General features: G+C 39.0%; 1 protein-coding gene across 2 annotated transcripts in view; it reads left to right on the forward strand.

Moving 5' to 3' along the window:
* Nucleotides 1–21,866, forward strand: part of ARHGAP32 (Rho GTPase activating protein 32) — a 168,781-nt gene that overhangs the window by 50,706 nt on the left and 96,209 nt on the right. For both annotated transcript variants that reach the window (XM_065881482.1, XM_065881481.1), the window contains one exon: nucleotides 17,894–17,980. In XM_065881482.1, the coding sequence (XP_065737554.1) occupies nucleotides 17,894–17,980 (87 nt within the window). The remainder of the gene's footprint in view (nucleotides 1–17,893; nucleotides 17,981–21,866) is intronic.

A 21,866-nucleotide genomic window follows, 5' to 3' on the forward strand; every position in this document is an offset into this window, starting at 1 on the left:
TTTCAGGAAGTATTTCTTCAAATATTCTCTCTGTCCTTTGTCTCTCTGTTTCGTTCTGAGATTCCTACAGTGTGTATGGGGTGGTGCCCCAGACGTCCTGTAGGCTCTGTTCACTTTTCTTCATTCTTTTTTTTTTTTCCTGTTCCTCAGACTCAGTAATTTCCATTGTCATATTTTCACGTTCACTGATTGTTTCTTCTGATTACTCAGATTTGCCCTTAAGTCCCTCTTGTGAAATAGTCATTGTTGTTATTGTACTTTCAGGTGCAGAATTTCTTTTTAGAAACTTGTCTTTTTGTTGATATTTCCATTTTGTTCATATGTCATTTCCTTTACTTTTTCTACATTGTTCTTTAGTTTTGGAGGGCATCTTAAAAAAGTTACCTTAAAGTCTTTTCCTAGTAGATCTACTATCACTTTTTTTTTATGGTTGTTTCTGTTGATTTATTTCTTTCCTTTGGATGGGCTATAGTTTTCTATTTCTTTGTGTACCTTATGGCTTTTTGTTGATTCAGACATTTGAATGTGGTAGTAGTAACTAACTTCGGAAATCTGATTTTTGCCCCTTCCCTGACATTTGCTGTTTTTTGTTTTTGTTTATTTTATTTTATTTTTAATTGTTGTAGCCTCAGTCTGTGCCAAGGACTAGCCTGAGGTATAAACTTAAGGTCTCCTCAGGTATTTCCTGAGCCTGCACGTGTCCCTGGACATCTTCCCCATGTATGCAGTTGGTTTGGAATGTCCTAGTCTATAATGTCTGGCTCCCCAAAGGGGAAGAAGAAAAATTAAGGAGGGGAAAGGGCACTGGGCCTTTAAATTCTTTGGAAGTTGCTTCAGCTAGTGGGGGAGGGGCTTGCAACAATATGGGGGGTGTAACAACATGACTGTCTGCCTGTGTGCACCTCTGCTATCAGGAGCAGCCGTCAGAGCCCAGGTCCTTCTTATTTATGGGGCAGGCTCCTTTATGCCCACCCTGGCTGTCGCAAGCTGCATGCAGGCTGCTCCTTGAGTGTATGCGGCATGTGCCGAGGTGCTGGGGATGGGGAGCTGCTACTGTGCTAAGAGCTGAGATGGACCAAAATTCTCTGCAGTGTCTCCTCCAAGCCTTCACCTGGAAGTCCCAAGCCTTCAGTAGACTCCAGAGTTACAGAATAATTGCATCAGATTCTGCCAGTGCAGTTACTGTCTAGGTGGGAGATTCCTGATGCTTCCTATTCCACCATCTTCCCAGAATCCTCCTTCTCAGAATCCTTACTTGTTTTTTTTTTTTTTTTTCTTTTTTTTGGCGGTACGTGGGCCTCTCACTGTTGTGACCTCTCCCGTTGCGGAGCACAGGCTCCGGACGCGCAGGCCCAGCGGCCATGGCTCACGGGCCCAGCCGCTCCGCGGCATGTGGGATCCTCCCGGACCAGGGCACGAACCCGTGTCCCCGGCATCGGCAGGCGGACTCTCAACCACTGCGCCACCAGGGAAGCCCCTTACTTGTTTTTAATATAGGATTGACAGTATGTGCTGTGGAGAAAATAAGTAGGAAAACTTAGTAAAATGTGTTTGGAAGACGTCATCAACCTTAAGCTCGCTAGCTCTGTTACATCCTCATAGGTATTCATACTGTCAGTTGACTGACTCAGTTTTGCCTATTAATATGTCCCAGTTGTGGGACATTCTGCAGTAGCATACCTTCTTTTTTTTTTTTCACTCTGATCTGAGGAATTTCTCTTAGACTTGCAGATTTCTTGTGCTCATATTTATATCTCTTTCTCTTCCTCAGATATGGAGAATTTATAGTTTCAATAGGCCATTGTATCCTAGAAAATGTCACTGTCCACTAAATTTTAAAAATCTGACAGTATTATATTTAACTTTAAGGCTTTCAGTTATAAAATGAAAGTAATTATTCTTAATCCTATATGTTATAAATTCTGATTCTCAATTTTATTTAGACTGAGAGACACAATTGTTTATAAAATAATTTAGATGTAGGCGTTAGTTTGGGTTAGTAGTATCATTACCATATAACATACAAAGGAAATTTTAATGGTTTCTTAGAATTGTGGCATTGTGTCTCTAGCGGACTTCTCTGCATCTTCACTTGGATGACTAATAGCCTTTTAAATTTAGCATACTTAGTACAGTCCCCTCTCAAACTTGCTCCTCCTGCTGTGTTCCCCAGCGTGACGAATAGCAACTCTGTCTTTCCAGTTCCTGACCAGCCAAACCTTGGAGTCATCTTGGATTTCTTTCCTTTTGTTACTCCTCACATCCAGTCCATCAGCAAAACTCTTGGCTCTGTCTTTAAAATGTATCCAGGATCTGGCCACCCTGCCTGTCTCAGCTGTCACCTTAAGTTAGCTGTTGTCCTTTCAGGGGGATTATTTCATTAGTCTTATATAGTTGGCATAACAGCAGGAATGATTCTTGTCAAATGTTAAGGCAGATCATGTGACTTTTTCGGAACCCTCCAATTATTTCTCCTGTTTTTCAGAGTAAAAGTCAAATTCTTTGAAATTCCCTGCGTGGATTACAAGCTCTACCTCTAACCTTTTTGACCTCATCTCTTACTTCTCCTCCCCTAAGACTTAGAGTTCTGGCCACAGTTGCCTCTGCTCTCCCTCCGGTGTACAGGCTCCCTCCTCAGGACCGCTGGGCTCTCTGTTTCCTCTACTTGGAAAGTTCTTCTCCCTGGATATTCACATAACTTGCTACCTTCCCTTTCTTAAATACTTGATCAAATGTTGTCTTCTCAGAGCAAGTGTACTTTCTGTACATAAGACGGCAATTCCTGGTCACCAGCAGTTTTCATCTCTCTTCTGTAATTAATTTTTCTCCGTAACATTTACCACTATTTGGCATGCTAAATATTTTATTATTATTTATTCTTTTTTTTCCACCTCAGCATCTATCTAGAACAGTGCCTGACACATAAAAAATCACTCAATGAATATTTGTTGCATGAATGAATTTGAAGAAGAGATAAAATCTGCTTTAAAAATGCTTTTTTAATATTTTGGGTTTTTTCACCATTTAAATTTGCTCTCCTAGGATAAGAATATATTTTCCTTATGAGTGTGCATTTATTTATTTATTTACAGTAAAGCATCAAATAGAATGGATGATGAAAACTACAAATGCAAGTTAAAATTCCCTTTATGCCCTGTTTCTTTTATTAACTATTATGTGTCTGTCTAGAATTTTTCTATATATTTATAAAATAAATAGCAGTATCTCTAGATAGAGCTATAGCTATAACTATCTACCTAGCTATCTATAACCTTTAAAAAATATAGCTAGATGGAATTCTATACATACTGTCCTGAAAATTGCTTTTTTACTTGAAAGTATATTTTGTATTTTTTAAAATTTCAGTAATTTGGATTCACCTCATTCTTTTTCACAGCTACATAATATTTCATTTTATTATTATACCATAGTTTATTTAATCAGTTCCCTATCGACGGATATTCCAGGTTTTATTGATATGAATATATCCATTAAATAAAATCCTGTAAGAGGATTTGCTGGGTCAAAGGGTATGTACATTTAAAATGTTGACAGTTTTTACTAAGTTTATTTGCTTTCTGTCTCTGTAGATTTGTCCATTCTTGACATTTCATATAAATATAATCTTACACTATGTTGTCTTTTGTGCTGGCTTCTTTTACTTGGCCTAGTATTTTCAAGGTTCATCCATGTTGTGGCATTTATCAGTGCTTCATTCCTTTTTATGGCTTAATGTTATTCTGTTGTGTGGACCTACCACATATTGTTAACCATTCTTTAGTTTGTTGTCATTTGAGTTGTTTCCACTTTTTGGCCACTGTAAACAATCATGTATGATTTTTTGTGTGAACATGCGTTTTTGATTCTCTTGGTTTTATATGTCTTGTTGAATATAGCACCCTAGTGGGTGTGACTGGACAGATGTGCTGTTGGCCATTTACATGCTTTTTTGAAGAAATGTCTATCAAGTCCATATTTTAATTGGGTTATTTGTTGTTGTTGAGTTGTCAGAATTCTTTATATTATTTGGAATACTAGACCCTTATCAGATACATAATTTGCAAATATTTTCTCACATCCTGTGGGTTGTCTTTTAACTTTCTTTATAGTATCCTTTGAAGTATAGAAATTTGTAATTTTGGTAAAATCTGATATCTGCTTTTTTCTTTGGTTACGTATGCTTTTGTTGTTATATCTGAGAAATCATTGCCTAACCCAATATGAAGATTGATATGAAGATTTATTCCTGTGGTTCCTTTTAAGAGTTTTATGGTTTTATCACTTATATTTATGTCTTTGATCCATTTTGAGTTAATTTTTGTATATAGTGTGATGTAGGGGGTCCAGTTTCATTCTTTTGGATGCGAATATCCAGTTTTTTGAGCACCACTGTTGGAAAGACTGTTCTTTCTCCGTTGGTCCTGGCACTCCTGTTGAAAATCTATTGACGATAGATGTATGAGTTTATTTCTGTACTCTCACCGCTATTCCTTTCGACTATATATATTCTATGCCAGTACCACACTGTTATTATCACTGTAACTTTGTAATGTGTTTTGAAATTGAGAATTGTGTGTCTGCCAACTTTGTTCTTCTTTTTCAAGATTGTTTTGTCTATTCTGAAGTCCCCTGGATTTCCATGTGAATTTTAGGATCAGCTTGTCCATTTTTGTTTTTTTTTTTTAAAAAAAGGGGCAGTTGAAATTTTTATAGGAATTACGTTGATTCTGTAGTTCAATTTGCAGAATATAGCCATCGTAATAATATTGTCTTCCAGTCCTTGAACATGGGGTGTCTGCCCTTATTCTTTAATTTTTTTCAACAATTATTTTGTAGTTTTCTGCATACAAGTGTTTCAGTTTTTTGGTTAAATTTATTCCTAAGTATTTTATTCCTTTTGATGCTGCTGTAAACACTGAGCATCCTCCAGCATTCCTGTTTGTAATTTAATTTGTGCCTGATAAAATAATTACCAAGCCTGTGTATACTTTTCCCAGTGAATTGGCAACACATATGCTTTTGATTGCACATCTGTGTTCAAATCCTACTTCAGCTCAGTTCTAGCAGACCTTAGCCTATCTCTGATTTTCCTGTTCAAGTATCAGTTCACTATTTTCCATTTTAACACGTGACATAAAATGGCATTGTCCTGTTGAGGAGAAAGGATACTGGTGTGGGGTGGAATGGGTGTGGCCAGCTGGCAGGATGCTCTCATTGTGCCACATAGTCTTGACCTTGAGGGAGATTGTCAGTTAATCTTGGTCTTGTTTTCCTTATCTTCATACTGGATACACTAGAATAACCAGATGACAGCTAATGATCCTTCTAGCTAAGATGAACTGTGAGCTCTGACTTAGATGAACTGGGGATGTGACAAGGTGAAGAAGAGGTAAAAGGATGTAATGACGCAGCAGGAGAGGCTGTACCATGTCATGTTCTTAGTCCACTTTTATATAGAGCATGAATAAGCTGTCTTTAAAAATTAGTACAGATCATTACTCTGGTCACAGAAATAGATTGTTGAAACATCTTTGTATTCCTAGGACACACTCTACTTCTGGGCTAAATATTTAAAAAATAAATTCCCTTTTTCACTCTTATCAGGATTTTATGATTTTTTTGTCTGTGTTCATTAGTGCTGTTGGTCTGTGTACTGTACTTGTCCGCTAGCCTGAGTTAGGGAACTTCACTGCCCCATACCCTTTAAAAAGTAAATGTCTTGGAATAGTTTGTGGAAATGGGAATTACCTGTTCTTTGAAAGTTTAGTACAGTTTTCCTGTTTGGTTCCCATTTGAGGGCTTAATCTTTAATTACCATTTTGACTTATAATTTGATTATTGGTCTAGTCGGATTCTTTTTAGGTCTAGTCAATGTCTCCTTAGGTCAGTTTTTATCTTTTCTGAGAAAATTGTCCATTTAATGTAGGCTTTCAAATTTGTGGGTATAAATTGTTGTGTACAAGATATTCTTAACACTTGGTCTCATCAAGAAACCGGCTTGGGATTTTATTCATCAACGTGAGACTCTTTGTCTTCTCCCTCCCTCCTTTCATCTCTCCCTCCCTATTATTAATTAACTATTAATTCCTAAGCATACTTTTTTCCTTAGATAAGTAAAATTGTATCGGTACTATTGATATTTTATTTGTTTTTGGTCATTGTTTTTTAATAAGTGCATTTGAGTTTGGACATTTTCTCCCTGAATAGTACTTTGAACAGACTCTACAGGATTTGATGTATAAGTGTTATATTTTATTTACAGAAATTGAAACCTGAAGAAAAATATAATGATAAGCAATTGCTAGAAAGGGCTTCTTATTATTTATTAAGTAAAACCACATGTAGTTTTAAATTCTGTATATTTATTATCTTTATTGCACTTCTCCTTGTATCATCTCCATTGTCCAAAAACAAACATTTATTCACATTCACGAACTATTTTTCAGTAAGAAGGAAAAAAAATCTCTTGCCACACGCGAAGATATATAATCAGTTTATTCAGCTTGATGCTATTGGGGCATGAGCCTCTTTCTGCTGTGCTTTATGTGATACCGCCATCTAGTGTGTAGAACATTAAGTGACTATGTGGGTTTACATTTTCTTTTATCATTCCGTTATCTGAAGCTGTGAGTTAATGTTTCTTTTTATCCAATTTCGTATAAAGCATTAAGTTAAATTAGCCTGAATACAAGAGCTCAGGTTTTGACTGAAATACAGCACAGAAAAAGTATGAATGTAATACCTGTTTCCGGAGTGTTCTCTACTGAAGCTGCTGTGCAAGGGGCTTGTTCTCCATGAGGTGATGTGAGAACGAGATATACCCTATGAGCACGCTGGAATTTTGTACCACGAGAGACAAACTCTGAAATTATGAAACTTGGAGTTTATGTAGGATAGCTGGCACTTCTGTCCATTTGCCTTTCTGGAGATGGAGAGAGGGAACACTGCTCTGGAATGTAAGCACATCCTCTCTGGGGAAAAGAAGGAAAGGTTCTTTTTCACAAACAGATGGCCCTGGGGAGAGAAAAGACTTTCTGTCTCTCTGGAGGGCTCTATTATTTGGGTTCCCATTCAGTCTTCCTTTAACCCTGCTGCTAAAGCTGTTTGTTCAAAAAGTTCTGACCGATAGAAGTGTGAAAATATTCTTGAAGTATTGTTTCCTGACAAGTGTATATTCTGGAGTGAGCATCTGTAAGATGGGAGATGTGATTCTGCTGTTCTGTCATTTAATCTCATTTCCCATGTATTCTTCATGCTGTGGACCTCTCATTGAGCTGAGGGTGGTTTTGGTGTTTAAGGATGAGCAAACCAGTTCCTTCATGTGGTACTCACCTGAGGAAACAGTGCTCTATTCCGGTTCTGGACGGAAAAACTGACTGTTAAGTTTATTAGGATGCATGTAGGTCTCTAGCTTTTTCCTAAGAAATTTGAATTGCAGTTTTGTCTCATTGATTTTTGCCCTATGTTCTGAAATTAGAACTTATTTCACTCATTACCCACCTAAGATGTAACTCAAATATAGAGTTGTTCTTCCAGTTGGCATCCTCAGCTCAGGTGTTTTGAAGTGGTATTTTCAGTGTTGAATCTTAGGATGTTGATGGTTGGGATGAGCAGACCACATAATATTGTGCAACAGAAATTATTTTTCATGTTCACATATTCTACAAGCTATGATGGGTGAAGAAAACTGTTTACAAACTCCATAGGTATGTCATAGTGAACCCATAATAACTGAAACCGTAATAGCATTATAAAAGGTGAATAAAAAGAAGAGAACTCCTTCTTTGCCCCATTTGCAGTCTGTTGATTAAGCTTTGATGAATGTTTTTCATGTGGGTGGGGTGATGTATTTTTACCCAGCTTTACGCTGATTTCCATTCTCCATGCAGAGAAAGGACTTTTTTGAATATTTGAAGGCTTGCTGAATAGAGTTGTATTTTTAAAGATCCTAACAACACTAATTTCAGATTGGTTTCCATGGTGATAGAAAGTGAATTCAGTATAGGAGAAAAAACTCCAAAAATAGATTTGTAAAGAATCCAGAAGTATGGGACTTGGAAATTCTGTTTTCCATTTCTTATGGGCAAAGGATTGAGATATCATTAAGTTGAAGGAAGTAAAAATAAATCATTATGTTCATGTCATAAGTTTCTATAGGCAAATGTAGCCTAATCTTTCATAGTGGTTTAGAAGATAATTTGGAGAAGTGCCATCCTTCAGGGCTCATCTAAGGTATTTGGACTTTGCCTTTGAATTAATTTCTTAGTAGGAACTGACAAAGTATTGAGGGATTTTGAGAAGAAAGTACCATGATCAGTGTGTAGTAGGAAGTGGAAAGAGACCCGTTAGAAGACCACTGTAATCCTCTAGTCTGCAGTTGTCTAGACCAGGGGTCCCCAACCTCTTTGGCGGCAGGGGCGGGTCTCGTGGAAGACAGCGTTTCCACGGACGGGGCCGGGGGGGGGGGTATTTTGGGATGATTCAAGTGCATTACATTTATTGTGTAATTATTATTATTATTTCTGTTATTATTACATTGTGATATATAATGAAATAATTATGCAGCTCACCATTATGCAGAATCAGTGGGAGCCCTGAGCTTGTTTTCCTGAAACTAGATGGTCCCATCTGTGGTTGATGGGAGACAGGGACACCCGACGTGTGTTGCTTATGCCCAGTCTACTCCGTAATCTCGCTTTGGTCGCCGTCCCTGCAGAAAACCCTGCTTCACAAAGATAGGATGTTGGAAATGGAAGCAGGCTTTTCAGTGCTTTTGTGGTAATCTCAGGACGTTCCACCGTGACTTTAATCCAGAACGTGTGGAGACTTGATGGTGTCTCAAACACACTTTTAAGGCCACCGTCATTTGTGATCTCAAGCTGTTGATTATCTTCTAGCACAGACAAAGTCAGTTCACCTGGCTTATTCACAAATGGGTTGTGGATCCATTCCTTCCCAGTTCCGGGGTCTTTTGTGGTTGTGAAGTAACACTCAAACTCTTCTGAAAGCTGAGATAGGTGATCATGCACCAGCTGGGAGAAAGAAGGCCCTGGCTCAGTCTCTTTCAAAATCTCTTCTAATGTTTGAAAGATGTCAGAAATCCCACTGTTCACTCATTGCCCCCATAATTCCAGTTTGGTTTTGAATGCAGCCACTTTATCTGCCGTCTTGAACACAGTTGTCGTTCTCCCCTGAAGTGACAGATGGAGTTTGCTGAGCAGGTTGAATATGTCACACAAGTAAGCAAGTTTTGTGACCCATTCTCTGTCACTGAAACGTGCTGCCAGTGGTGACTGTTTTTATAAAAGAAATCTCTGGAGCGGCTCTCCTAACTCAGAAACTCTGGCCGGTGATCTACCTTTAGAAGCCATCTCACTCTGTGTGTAAGAGAAGACGTGTGTGCTCTGCATCCATCTCCTCACAGAGCTGCGTGAGCAGACGTGAGTTAAGGGCATGTACTTTAATGTGGTTGATAATTTTAATAGCATCCTGCAAAACGTTGTTAAGTTCAGGTGACATTTTTCGGCTAGCCAGCATTTCTCTACGGATGACACAGTGCGTAGACTCACATTCAGAAGCGACCTCTTTGACCCGAGTAGTGAAACCAGAAAGCCGTCCAGTCATGGCAGCCATTCTGTCCATGCATATACTGACACAAAACAACCAATTCAGTTTTCCTGATATGTAATCATTCAAAGACTTGAATAGTTCTGCAGCTGTGGTGTTGGTTGGCAACAAAAGTGCACATAACGTGTCCTCAGGCACATGCTCCTGAAAAATATATCGTGCAAAAACAAGCATTGTTGTCCTGTTGTCGACATCGATAGAGTTAACCTGGATTGTGTACCACGGTGACTCATTGATCCTCTCTAACAGTTGTGCCTCAGTATCCTCTGCTATTGCATTAATTTGTCTAGTTATGGTGCTAGCCGAAAGAGGAACATGTGCTACCTTTTGAACCGCAGTGTCTCCTAAAAGTTCACAACACATGTCCTTAGCAGCAGGCAGGATCAACTCTTCACCAATAGTAAAGGGCTTCTCTGAGCTTTAGCAATGTGGTTAGCCACTAAGAACGATGTTCTCAGGGCAGACACGTTTGATGAAGTGGTGGCCTTCAATAATTTCTTCTGTTCTTCGTGTTCATGTGTTTTTCTTTTGAAAAACTCCAAAGGCTTGTCTTTTAATGCAGGGTTCTTGGTCTCCACGTGGTGAAGCAGTTTTGAAGGTTTCATGGCTTGGTTGGATAGCCAGTTGCCACATGTTATACAAATTGGGCTTGGAGAATGTGAATTACCTGTTGTGATGAACCCGTAATTTAAGTAGGACTCTTTGTATTTTCCTTTAAAAGCAGCTTTCTTTTTGTTGGCAGTCTTAGAGTCTTCTGCTGTCTCATCATTGGGTCTTCCCCCCTTTTCAAAGAAGCTCTCCAGTGATGTTTATTTTTTACTCAGTTTTGGCTAGGGTTAGCTCGTGGGCTTACCAAAACTATGACTGAGAAAACTGCGCAGTATGGGAAAGAGGCGCAGACGGAAGTGATGAATAAATTAATGGGCGGGCCATGGGTGGACTAAAACAAGTGTCGGGTTCTGACTTAAAGCCTGCCACCAGATGCAGCTGTACGATTGAAGTACAGCAGCTCACTTGCCACTGTAAAGCCTGCCACCAGATGCAGCTTAATTGTCACTTGCCACTCACTGATAGGGTTTTTTTTTTAATATATACATATACATATATTTATTTATTTTTGGCTGCATTGGGTCTTCGTTGCTGCACGTGGGCTTTCTCTAGTTGTGGTGAGCGGGGGCTACTCTTGGTTGCGGTGCGCGGGCTTCTCATTGCAGTGGCTTCTCTTGTTGTGGAGCACAGGCTCTAGGCCCACGGGCTTCAGTAGCTGTGGCTTGCTCTAGAGCACAGGCTCAGTAGTTATAGTGCACAGGCTTAGTTGCTCCGAGGCATGTGGGATCTTCCCAGACCAGGGCTTGAACCCATGTCCCCTGCATTGGCAGGCAGATTCTTAACTAATGAGCCACAAGGGAAGCCCACTGATAGGGTTCTGATATGAGTCTGCAAGCAATTGATTTATTATGGTCTCTGTGCAGTCACACCTCTCTGTTAACGATAATCTGTATCTGCAGCCACTCCCCAGTGCTGGCATTACCACTTCAGCTCCACCTCAGATCATCAGGCATTAGATTCTCAAAAGGAGCGTGTAGCCTAGATCCCTCGCGTGTGCAGTTCGTGCTCCTAAGAGAATCTAATGCCGCCGCTGATCTGACAGGAGGTGGAGCTCAGGCAGTAACTAAGAGAATCTAATGCCGCCGCTGATCTGACAGGAGGTGGAGCTCAGGCAGTAACGCAAGCAATGGGGAGCGGCTGTAAATAGAGATGAAGCTTCACTCGCTCACCTGCCGCTCACTTCCTGCTGTGCGGCCCAGTTCCCAATAGGCCACAGACTGGTACCAGTCCGTGGCCCGGGGCTTGGGGACCCCTGGTGTAGACCAGATGCAGCAAGGCCCAGAACTAGGGAAGTAGCAGTGGAGAGCAGGAAGAAAGGAACGCGTGTGAGAGACAAGTTTTGGGAAGACAGGAGAGATTAAGGAATCAAAGGTCTAGGTTAGATCTTAACCCTGGGAATATGAAAAGAAAGGATGTGTGGAGAGGAGGGGGTGGTAGAGGAATCAAGGGTGATTAGGTTGGTCAATTGGGTGCATAGTTATATTTATTTACTTTGGGAATTCAAGAGGTAGAAGAGAATATGCAGGGAAAGAGAATGAATTCAGTTTTGAAAATGAGTGCTGTATTCCAGTGAGACAATGTTTACTTCTTCAGTCATTCATCAAATAATTAGTGATCCCCACTTAAATTCCAGATACTTTTTAAGATGTTGGGGTAGGTATACACCTATCTCATTTTTTTCACTATATCATGTTCAAGGAATCTGTCAATGTGTATTACAAAGATTTTTATCCCCATTTGTGACTCATCTTTTCACCTGGTTTATTGTGGCCCTTTGTGATAACTTTAGAAACTTTGATGGACAGTTGCTATTACCTGTTTTTGTGAAGGGGTCTAGAGTTGGGGCTCTCCTATTCCTGCATCTTCCTCATATCCCTCCTCAAATAATCTCTTTATGTCTGACTTTTTCTTTTTCCTCTGGGATTCCCATAATGTATTGTTTTGGTCCTCTTTATGGTGTCCTACAGTCTCTTAGGTACTTTTCATTTTCCTTAATTCTTTCTTCTTTCTGTTCTTTGGAGTGTATACTTTCTTTCGCTTTTTTTTTTTCTTTTTGGTTGTGCTGGGTGGCTTGCAGGATCTTAGTTCCCTGACCAGTGATTGAACCCGGGCCCTCAGCAGTGAGAGCGTGGAGTCCTAACCACTGGACCACCAGGGCCCTGGACTATATACTTTTATTTGTCCTTTCTTTAAGTAAACTGATTCTTCTTCCTGCCTAAATCTGCTGTTGATCTCTTCTAGTGAAAATTTCATTTTAGATAGTGATTTGTCATCCCCCAAATCTGTGTTTGGTTCCTTTTTTTTCTTTCTTTTTATTGATATGCTCACTTATTCATACATTGTTTTCCTGCTTTCCTTTAGTTCTGTGTAGTTTCTTTGAGCTCTCTGAGTGTATTTTATGTAGTTTGTTTAAAATCTACTAAACTGGAACTTCCCTGGTGGTCCAGTGGTTAGGACTCCTTGCTTCCACTGTAGGGGGCATGGGTTCCATCCCTGGTCAGGGAACTAAGATCCTGCAAGCTGCACTGCACAGCCAAAAAAAAAAAAAAAACTACTAGATTTTGTATCCGGACTTCTCAGGGATATTTTCTTTTATTTATTTTTTCTTGTGAATTTTTTTGTGCATATCTTGTGATTTTTTTTGTTGTTGTTGCATACTGGACATTTGACTGTTATAATGTGTAACCCTGGGAATCAGATTCCACCCCTTTATACAGGTTTGCTGTCTTTTTTTGTGAAGGCTGCAGTTGTCTGTTTGTGACTTTTCCAGACTGTTTTTGCAAAGACTGTACTTCTTGTCATAGGTGCTCACTGAACGCTCCCTTCTTTTAGCTTGTGTTCCAGAAGGGTTTTGTCAGGGAATTCCTTGAATGCCGGGAGCTAAAAATAAAACAAACAAAAAGCTCATTTTTATGAGGTGTTCATTCAGCACTTAACCAAGCTGTTTACAGCTCTGTCTTAGCTAAAGTTTAATTAGAGGTTAAAGCTTAGGGTCTTATTATGTCCTTTGCGTGTATGTGTCTCACCCTGAACATGTTCATGGGTTTCTGCTGTTTTCTAGAGTAGTGAGAAAGTTCGTTCTGAGAGTTTTTGCTTGTTTTCTCATGTTTCTGTGAACGGACTGGAGTTTGGAGCTGCCTACTCCACCATTTTGTTGATAACCATTTGACTATACTGTTTTGCTTTTAATTCCCTCCACCCCATCTCCTTGCTTTAATTTGGAAATTTGCTCTCTCCTTCCCCCCCCTTCTGTTCTACTTAGGAAGATTGATTTTCTTCTATTCTTAATTCTGTTACAGGTATTGACATTTAAAAATTTTACCTCCCTCTTTATTGTTTGGAAGTTACAGCGGGTTTTTCTGTTCTTTTAGTGGCTACCATTAAAAATTTAACTTGAACACCTAATTTTTAGTCTGAAGTTTATCAGTGTCTTTACTTTTTCTCTCAAGCAATACCAGCACTTAGAATGTTTTAAGTGGGATTACTCTTTCTTGTCTTCCATGGTAGTGTTGTTCAGGATTTATAGTTTCATCTCTTTATTTCTTATAATTAATCATTATTTTCGTTATACGTTAAGATTTGTTTAGATGTAATACTTATTTGCTGAATTCTTTGCTCAATATTTCTGCTTTATACCTTAGTTCTTTATCCTGGAATCCTTTTTCATCTTTTTTTTTTTTTTTTTTTTTTTGCGGTACGTGGGCCTTTCACTGTTGTGGCTTCTCCCGTTGCGGAGCACAGGCTCCAGACGCGCAGGTTCAGCGGCCATGGCTCACGGGCCCAGCCGCTCCGCGGCATGTGGGATCTTCCTGGACCGGGGCACGAACCCGTGTCCCCTGCATCGGCAGGCGGACTCTCAACTACTGCGCCACCAGGGAAGCCCCCTTTTTCATCTTTAAGTACATATTTTGGAAGTCTTTTTAGTGAGGATTTGTTGATGGGAACTAATGAGTTTTGTTTTGTTTTTTTAAAAATGTTATTTATTTATTTGCTTACTTATTTATTTATTTTTGGCTGCGTTGGGTCTTCGTTGCTGCGTGCTGGCTTTCTCTAGTTGCAGTGAGTGAGGGCTACTCTTCATTGTGATGTGCGGGCTTCTCATTGTGGTGGCTTCTTTTGTTGTGGAGCACAGGCTTAGTTGCTCCATGGCATGTGGGATCTTCCCGGACCAGGGCTCGAACCCGTATCCCCTGCATTGTGGCAGGTCGATTCTTAACCACTGCACCACCAGGGAAGTCCAAATTCATTAAGTTTTCATTCATCAGAAAATTCTTTTTTTTTTTTTTTGCTCTTTTCTTGTAGGTTTAGGTATGAATAAAACCTTGGTTAATTTTTCTTTTCTCAAAACTATTAAGATAGTCTCAAACTTCTACTGTCTGTTACTGTTGAGAATTTAGGTGTTTTATGTTTACTTAATATTTACCGTTTCTGATGTTGTTTATTCCTTCCTGAAGTTCTGTGTTTTTGTCTAGTACTACTTCCCTTCAATCTTAGAAAGTTGTATTAGCTTTTATGTTGCAGTGGTCTGTTAGAAACATATTCTCTCAGCTTTTGTCACTTGTAAATGTGTTTATAGTTCTTAATTTTCTGAAGTTTATTTTAGTGGGATACAGAATTGACAGTATTTTTCTTCCAGCACTTTAACTCTGTTTCTCTTTGTCTTCTGGCCTCTCTTATTTCTGGTGAGAATTTAGCTGTCACTTATCTATTTTCCCCTTAATGTTATATGTTTTTCTCTTTGCCTGCTTTAAAGATTCTTGTCTTTATTTTGTTGTTCAAAAGTGTGATTATGATACGCCTAGTAGTGATTTTTGAAATTTATCCTATTTGGGGTTCACTGTTTCTTGAATTTGTTAGTTGGTATCTTTCACCTGTTTTAGAAAGTTCTCATCTGCTGTCCCAGCAAATACTTCTCTGCCCCATTCCAATCCCATTTCCTTCTAGTACGCCAGTTGTACATATTGCTTGTCTGTTTGGTATTCTTTCAGAGATCTTAACTGTACTGTTATTTATTTATTTATTTTTTGGTCATTCTTTTTTTTCTGTTTTTTTTTCATCTTGGGTACTTTCTGTTGACCTGTTTTTAAGTTCAGTGATTCTTTCATTTACTGTATTCAGTTTGCTGTTAATATCTGACAGCATAGTTTTATTTTTAGCGTTTCTCTTGAATATATTTGTAGATCAGTCTCTGCTAGAATTCCCTGTATTCTTATATTCTTACATATTATCTTTTCAGACTAAGTTTTAGAATTTCTACCATAATTAATTTACATTCTTTTTATTATTTCAATATCTGGGCCATTTCTGTGTCTGTCCCTTATCCTGTTTCCTCTCTTGACCTTGGATCACAATTTCTGGCTTCCATGTATGTTTTGTAATTTTTTATGCCGAATATGTTAGATAAGAGACAGTAGAGACTAAAGTCAGTAATTTTTATCTTCGGGAATGGGCTTATCCCTTCTTTTTCCATTCTGTTAGATTGTTGTGGTAGATTTTGTTAGTCATGTTTGATGGGGTCCTGAGTTACGCTGACCTGTGGCTGATATAGACCTGGCCTTTGGCAACTTTGCTTTAGTTTATCATTACTTTTAAATATTTTGAGTGTAGGTTCAGGAAGTTTGTTTTTTTCCAGCAGGGAAAAGTGAAAATTGGTGAGATCTCTTAGTGCTTTACTGCTAAGCCTCTAGTTTTCTGAACTGAGGGAGAGCAGCCCACCTGGTTGTTGATTCTCTTTGCTCCCCAGCTCTTTGTGCCAACAAGTGCTCTCTTCCGGCTAGCCTTGCCCAGATCCTAGTGTGTAGCTGCCTTATACTCTTATAGCACCCGCGATGCCTCAGTGGGGTGTCTCTCAGCTTTTCTGTGCCACCTCCAGTCACCAGTTGTTAAATGCCCCGAGAGCCGCAGAGGATCTTGCTCAGCTTTCTCGCCTTCTCCCCCGTCTCCGCTGCGCTGCCTTGTGCTTGGGGAGACTCCACACACTTCATGGGTTCATATCTCTCAGTTCTCCTGCTCTCTCCCCCTGCCCCGCCGTTGGTGTACTGACTGTGTCCACTTGGTGAACACCTGTGGGAGTCAGTTGCTGGCTAGGTGTTGATGGTGCTCCTTGGGATTTTAGTTTGTCACTCCAGCCCACATGCAGTCAGTTGGGGTTTGGCTGGTTTCTCCTTACCGTGTCTAAGGCAGGTTCTTTATCCTCCTGCGTCTTTGCCAGGTATCAGAGCACACCCATACGAATCTCTTCTGTCTCAGGAAAGTCTTGTCCCTGTTTGCAACTTAGTTCGTGTAGGTTTCTCTTCACTTTTTAAAAAACTCATTTTGTAGTTAATCTGGCTTATTTTTGGCTAGTGTGAGAATGATCATTATCCTCTGAACTTCTACTTAATACCAGGAGGTTTGTTTTTTTTTTCTTTTCTTTTTTAATACTTCCAGTGATACTGCTTTCAAAAAATAGAGACTATATTCTCATCAACTTTATATTTCTTATAACATTAACTATAATGATAGATAATGTTTATTAAGTACTTACTGAGTGCCAGGCACCTTGGTAAACACTTTAAATGCATTATCTCATTTAACGAACTTGGGAATAGGTGTTATTATATCATTCCCATTTTCCAGATGAGAGATTAAGTAGGTAGGTCAACATTATATAACCAGTTAGTGGCACTTTTGAACTCAGGGTTGTCTGTATCTGGAGCTGAGTTTGCAGATTCACATCCCTAGGGGGGAAGGATATGTAAATAAATGAGTGAAGTGAGTAGGGTGTAAAAAAATAACAAAGCAAGTAGCATGATGAATGACAGTTAACATTCAACCTAGATATTGACTAAAACATAAAGAGTAATCACTTCTGTGACAAAGTCTCTGGGAGAATACTTGCCTCATTCAGAGGCAGGTGGTCACTTAGCTCCAGCCACTTGTTGACCATGTGAGAATATGGGTCTAGTAGTTCAGATTTTCAGATTTTTCGATAGAAGTCAGAAATCTGTATTTTTCATATGAAACCGCTTAGTTTCTAAATGTTAGCTGCTGGTTCAAATAAAAATAAAATAAAATCCAGTGTTCAGACCTGCATGGTGAGTCTGAAATAAAGTGTTTCTACCGGCCCAACCTGTTCTATGGGCAGCCAGTGTGCAGTCTCCGTAATAGAGCCTGAGCTCTTTTAGACCACTGGTCACGCTGTCTCTCAGGGCCCGCCTGAATGCCTTCCTTTCACATTTGTGCTGTACCTCAGGGATGTGAAGGCCTGCTTTGGAATGAATGTACTATTTTATTTACTGCTGTTATACCGTTGTGCTAGTTTAGATATAAGCTACAAAGAAAAATTTTAGAAACGTATTTTTAATTTCTTATTTATTTTTTAACTTTTTATTTTATATTGGAGCGTAGTTGATTCACAATGTTGTGTTAGCTTCAGGTGTACAGCAAAGTGAGTCAGTTATGCATATACATGTACCTATTCTTTTTCAAATAGAAACATATTTTTTTAAAATCCTGAATTCTTCATTTTATCTGCTTTAAGCAATAGAGTTCTGTTATAAGGCATATCTTACATTAAGTTGATGGGGAAGGACAGGTATTATTGAATGCTTATTTTATTTTGTTCATTAATCGTGACTTTCTCTTCCTCTCTTTTGCCCTTTCTTCTTTGACATAGCTCTCACTTTCAGAAGAACAGAATGAAGTGACAAAAAATGGCTGTGAATCTAAAGAGCTGGTCTACCTCGTGCACATTGCTTGTCAGGTAATTTTGTGGATGTGTTCTCCATTTCACATAAAATTTAATGAGAATTAAATATGAGTGAATAACATTGAATAAATGAATGAATAAATATGAACAAATAACACTGACTGTGGTAACACAAATGTTTTATTTTATTCTTTCTCCCATTCATATTGGCATTTCTGCATATACTCAGAGTTGAAACAATCAATTTATAGATATTTAATTTACAAACGTAAGTAAAAATTCTTCCTGTAAGAGTAAAGGAAATAGGACTTCCCTGGTGGCGCAGTGGTTAAGAATCCACCTGCCAATTCAGGGGACACAGGTTTGAGCCCCGGTCCAGGAAGATCCCACATGCCGTGCAGCAACTAAGTCCATGCACCACAACTACTGAGCCTGTGCTCTAGAGCCCGTGAGCCACAGCTACTGAAGCCCACGCACCTAAAACCTGTGCTCTGCAATGAGAAGCACACACACCTCAATGAAAGAGTAGCCCCCGCTCGCCGCAACTAGGGAAAGCCTGCGTGCAGCAACGAAGACCCAACGCGGCCAAATAAATAAAATCCTTTAAAAAAAAAAAGAGTAAAGGAAATATATTGTTTATTGATGATGAGGTTAAATGAGTCAGCTACTGGTCACATATTACAATAAAAGAACAGACTAAGTAGTGTCTGCATCAGATGCACACTTTTCTAACCAAGATGGTAAGTTCCACTGTGGTGTAACAATGTGTGTATGTTTCAGAAGTGTGCTGTTTCTTAGCTCTTAGTATTAGAACTTTTTTGAGGGTAATTACCATGACTTGCTCTTAATGAGATTTAAAATATGTCATTTGTAGCGTTATTTCCTCCATCAAGTAAGCAGTTAGTTCCTTTATTTATTCTTTGTTCATTGAGCCTTCTTGCCTATCTTTGAACTAGTCATTGTAAAGCAAGTGTTTTCGAGGAAAGCTTTCTTATGTACAAAGTTTTTAGTTTTCTTTGAGAGAGTAAGATAGGGGAGTTTATGGTTTTTTTTTTTTCTAAAAAGTACTATTCATGTACCTGAAATTAAAAATTAAATAGTCTGGAAAAGTCTAATGGCTGTTTCGTATGGGAAATACTTAAATTCTTAGTCTTGGTGTGACTTTAAGGGCAAACCTTTTATAATTAAGTGCTTTTATTTGTAGGTGAGAGAATATGAGATTGGAATTTGAACTTAGTTTGTATATATATGTTCAAAGTTACATATCATTTATACATGTTTTACTGTATGTCATCTTGGTTCCTTTGAGGAAGTGGGCAGCTCTGAATCACTGTTTCATGTCATATTTCATAAAAATGCTTCTATTTGGTGAGTTAATTTTTAAGTGAAAATATCAAATGCTTTCATGATGACCCATTGCTAATACAGGAATATAAGACATTTTTTCTTTATCTAGAGTACCTGATTGGCATGTGAGTCATGAACTTATTATTCCAAATAAAACCTACACCTTTTAGCATCTTCTCTTCTTAGCAGTGATTTCCATTTGTTCTGACAATGCAAATATTTTTATTCTCATAAGCAAAACATAATGTCAAAAATACCTATGCTGTTCTTAAAAAATGACCTTCAGAAGGTCAGCATGGTATTTTGGTACCATACATTAAAATGTATAATCGTTACTTGATTATGCCTCCATGAATTAGTGACCTAGATAATTAAGGCTATTTCCTGGTTGTAAATATCTTGTCAAGCTGCTTAAAAAATTTCAGACTTGTTATACTATTTACCACACGAAAGTAGTAATTTACTGCATTGCCATAATGCTGTCACGTTTCTCCTCTGCCTCATACCGTAAGTAATCGTTGATATGTTCTCATGGCTTACCTTCTGTATTCTTGCCGTATATGTCAACCACAAACCACATTAAACTAGAATCATTTTTTTTATATAACCAAGAGAGACTCACAATCAAACCTTCTAATTTTGCAAATGAGAAAGTTGAGGCCCAAATTATGGAAGTTGCTTTCCTAAGCTATGTGAAATCTTAGCAGGAGCTACTGAGGACTTCAGTTTCCTGATTGCCAGCTTTTCTTGCATCACCTTGGAATTTGCAATCTACAACAGATTTTAGAGATTGCTTAATCTTCAGATGAGATACGATCACCCTTACGCCCTGTAATCTATTCGTTATAGAAGCTAATTTCATATTTCATATCTTTGCTAATTTCTAATAATGTGCACTTGAAATTTTGTTTATTTAACCAAAATTCTTGGTCCTTCATCTGAACCCACTTTCTTTGCTTTATCTTTTATCTTCGAAAGTGTCTAGTTAAACAGCTGTGATCTTTTTCCTTTCTGTAGGTTAAGTGATATGATTTCTTTAGGTATTACCTTTGAATCTTGTAATGGTGTCTTTGTCTCTGCCTTTTACAGTTTTAATTTCTTTTTAAATTGTGAACCCAGAAATGTAAGCCATATCTTCCATACTGCATAGATCCAAATTCAGTAGGCATTTTTTGATCACTTATATGTCTAGTACACAAGTGTTATGGCATGCAGCATGTCATTTAATTCTTAAAACCTCTGTGAGGCAAATAGTCTGGTTTAAAAACATCAGTTTTTAAGTGTTATTTTTTTTTATAAATTTATTTACTTACTCATTTATTTATTTATTTATTTATGGCTGCGTTGGGTCTTCATTGCTGCATGTGGGCTTTCTCTAGTTGTGGCGAGGGGGGGTGTACTGTTTGTTGCGGTGTGCAGGCTTCTCATTGCGGTGGCTTCTCTTGTTGTGGAGCATAGGCTCTAGGCACATGTGCTTCAGTAGTTGTGGCATGTGGGCTCAGTAGTTATGACTCACGGGCTCTAGAGCACAGGCTCAGTAGTTGTGGTGCACGGGCTTACTTGCTCCGCGGCAGGTAGGATCTTCCCAGACCAGGGCTCGAACCTGTGCCCCCTGTATTGGCAGGCAGATTCTTAACAACTGCACCACCAGGGAAGCTCCTAAGTGTTAATTTTAAAATGACTAATTTAAACCTAACTGTTGCAAGAATTTATTTTAACATGTGCCCTAATGAAAATTTGGTTCTGATCTTTCCCCCTCTGAGTATAGTTTTGTTGGTTTAAGAATAATGGTTGCTTAATGAAATAGTATTTTATTGTTCCACAGTAAGCTTTAGAGAAGTTGAAATGAATGGTTCTTACTGAAGTTCGATTGTATGAACTACCTTTGATTTGTATTTACCAGAATTCATCAATGTATAATAGTTTATTTTTTCTGAAGATCAAGTCTTTCATAAATATTTACAGTAGAAGGAAATGGACTGTCAGTCAAGAGGCCTAAATTTGTCCCAGCTGTGCCATGACTAACCAGCTGTGTGGCTGACAGGGTCTTAGTGCTCTGGCCGGGTGTCAGGCCTGAGCTTCTGAGGTGGGAGAGCCAAGTTCAGGACACTGGTCCACCAGAGACCTCTGGGCCCCGCGTAATATCAAATGGCGAAAGCTCTCCCAAAGACCTCCATTTCAATGCTAAGACCCAGCCCCACTCAATGACCAGCAATCTACAGTGCTGGACACCCTATGTCAAACAACTACCAAGACAGGAACATAAGCCCACCGTTAACAGAGAGGCAGCCTAAAAGCATAAGAAGTTCACAGACACCCCAAAACACACTACTGGACGTAGTCCTGCCCACCAGAAAGACAAAATCCAGCCTCATCCACCAGAACACAGGCACCAGTCCCCTCCACCAGAAAGCCTACACAACCCACTGAACCAACCTTACCCACTGACACCAAAAACACCAAAAACAACGGGAACTGCCGACCTGCAGCCTGAAAAAAGGAAACCCCAAACACAGTAAGTTAAGCAAAATGAGAGACAGAAATACACAGCAGATGAAGGAGCAAGGTAAAAACCCACCAGCCCAAACAAATG

Source organism: Phocoena phocoena, chromosome 8, assembly GCF_963924675.1.
Source record: "Phocoena phocoena chromosome 8, mPhoPho1.1, whole genome shotgun sequence".
Classification (NCBI taxonomy): domain Eukaryota; kingdom Metazoa; phylum Chordata; class Mammalia; order Artiodactyla; family Phocoenidae; genus Phocoena; species Phocoena phocoena.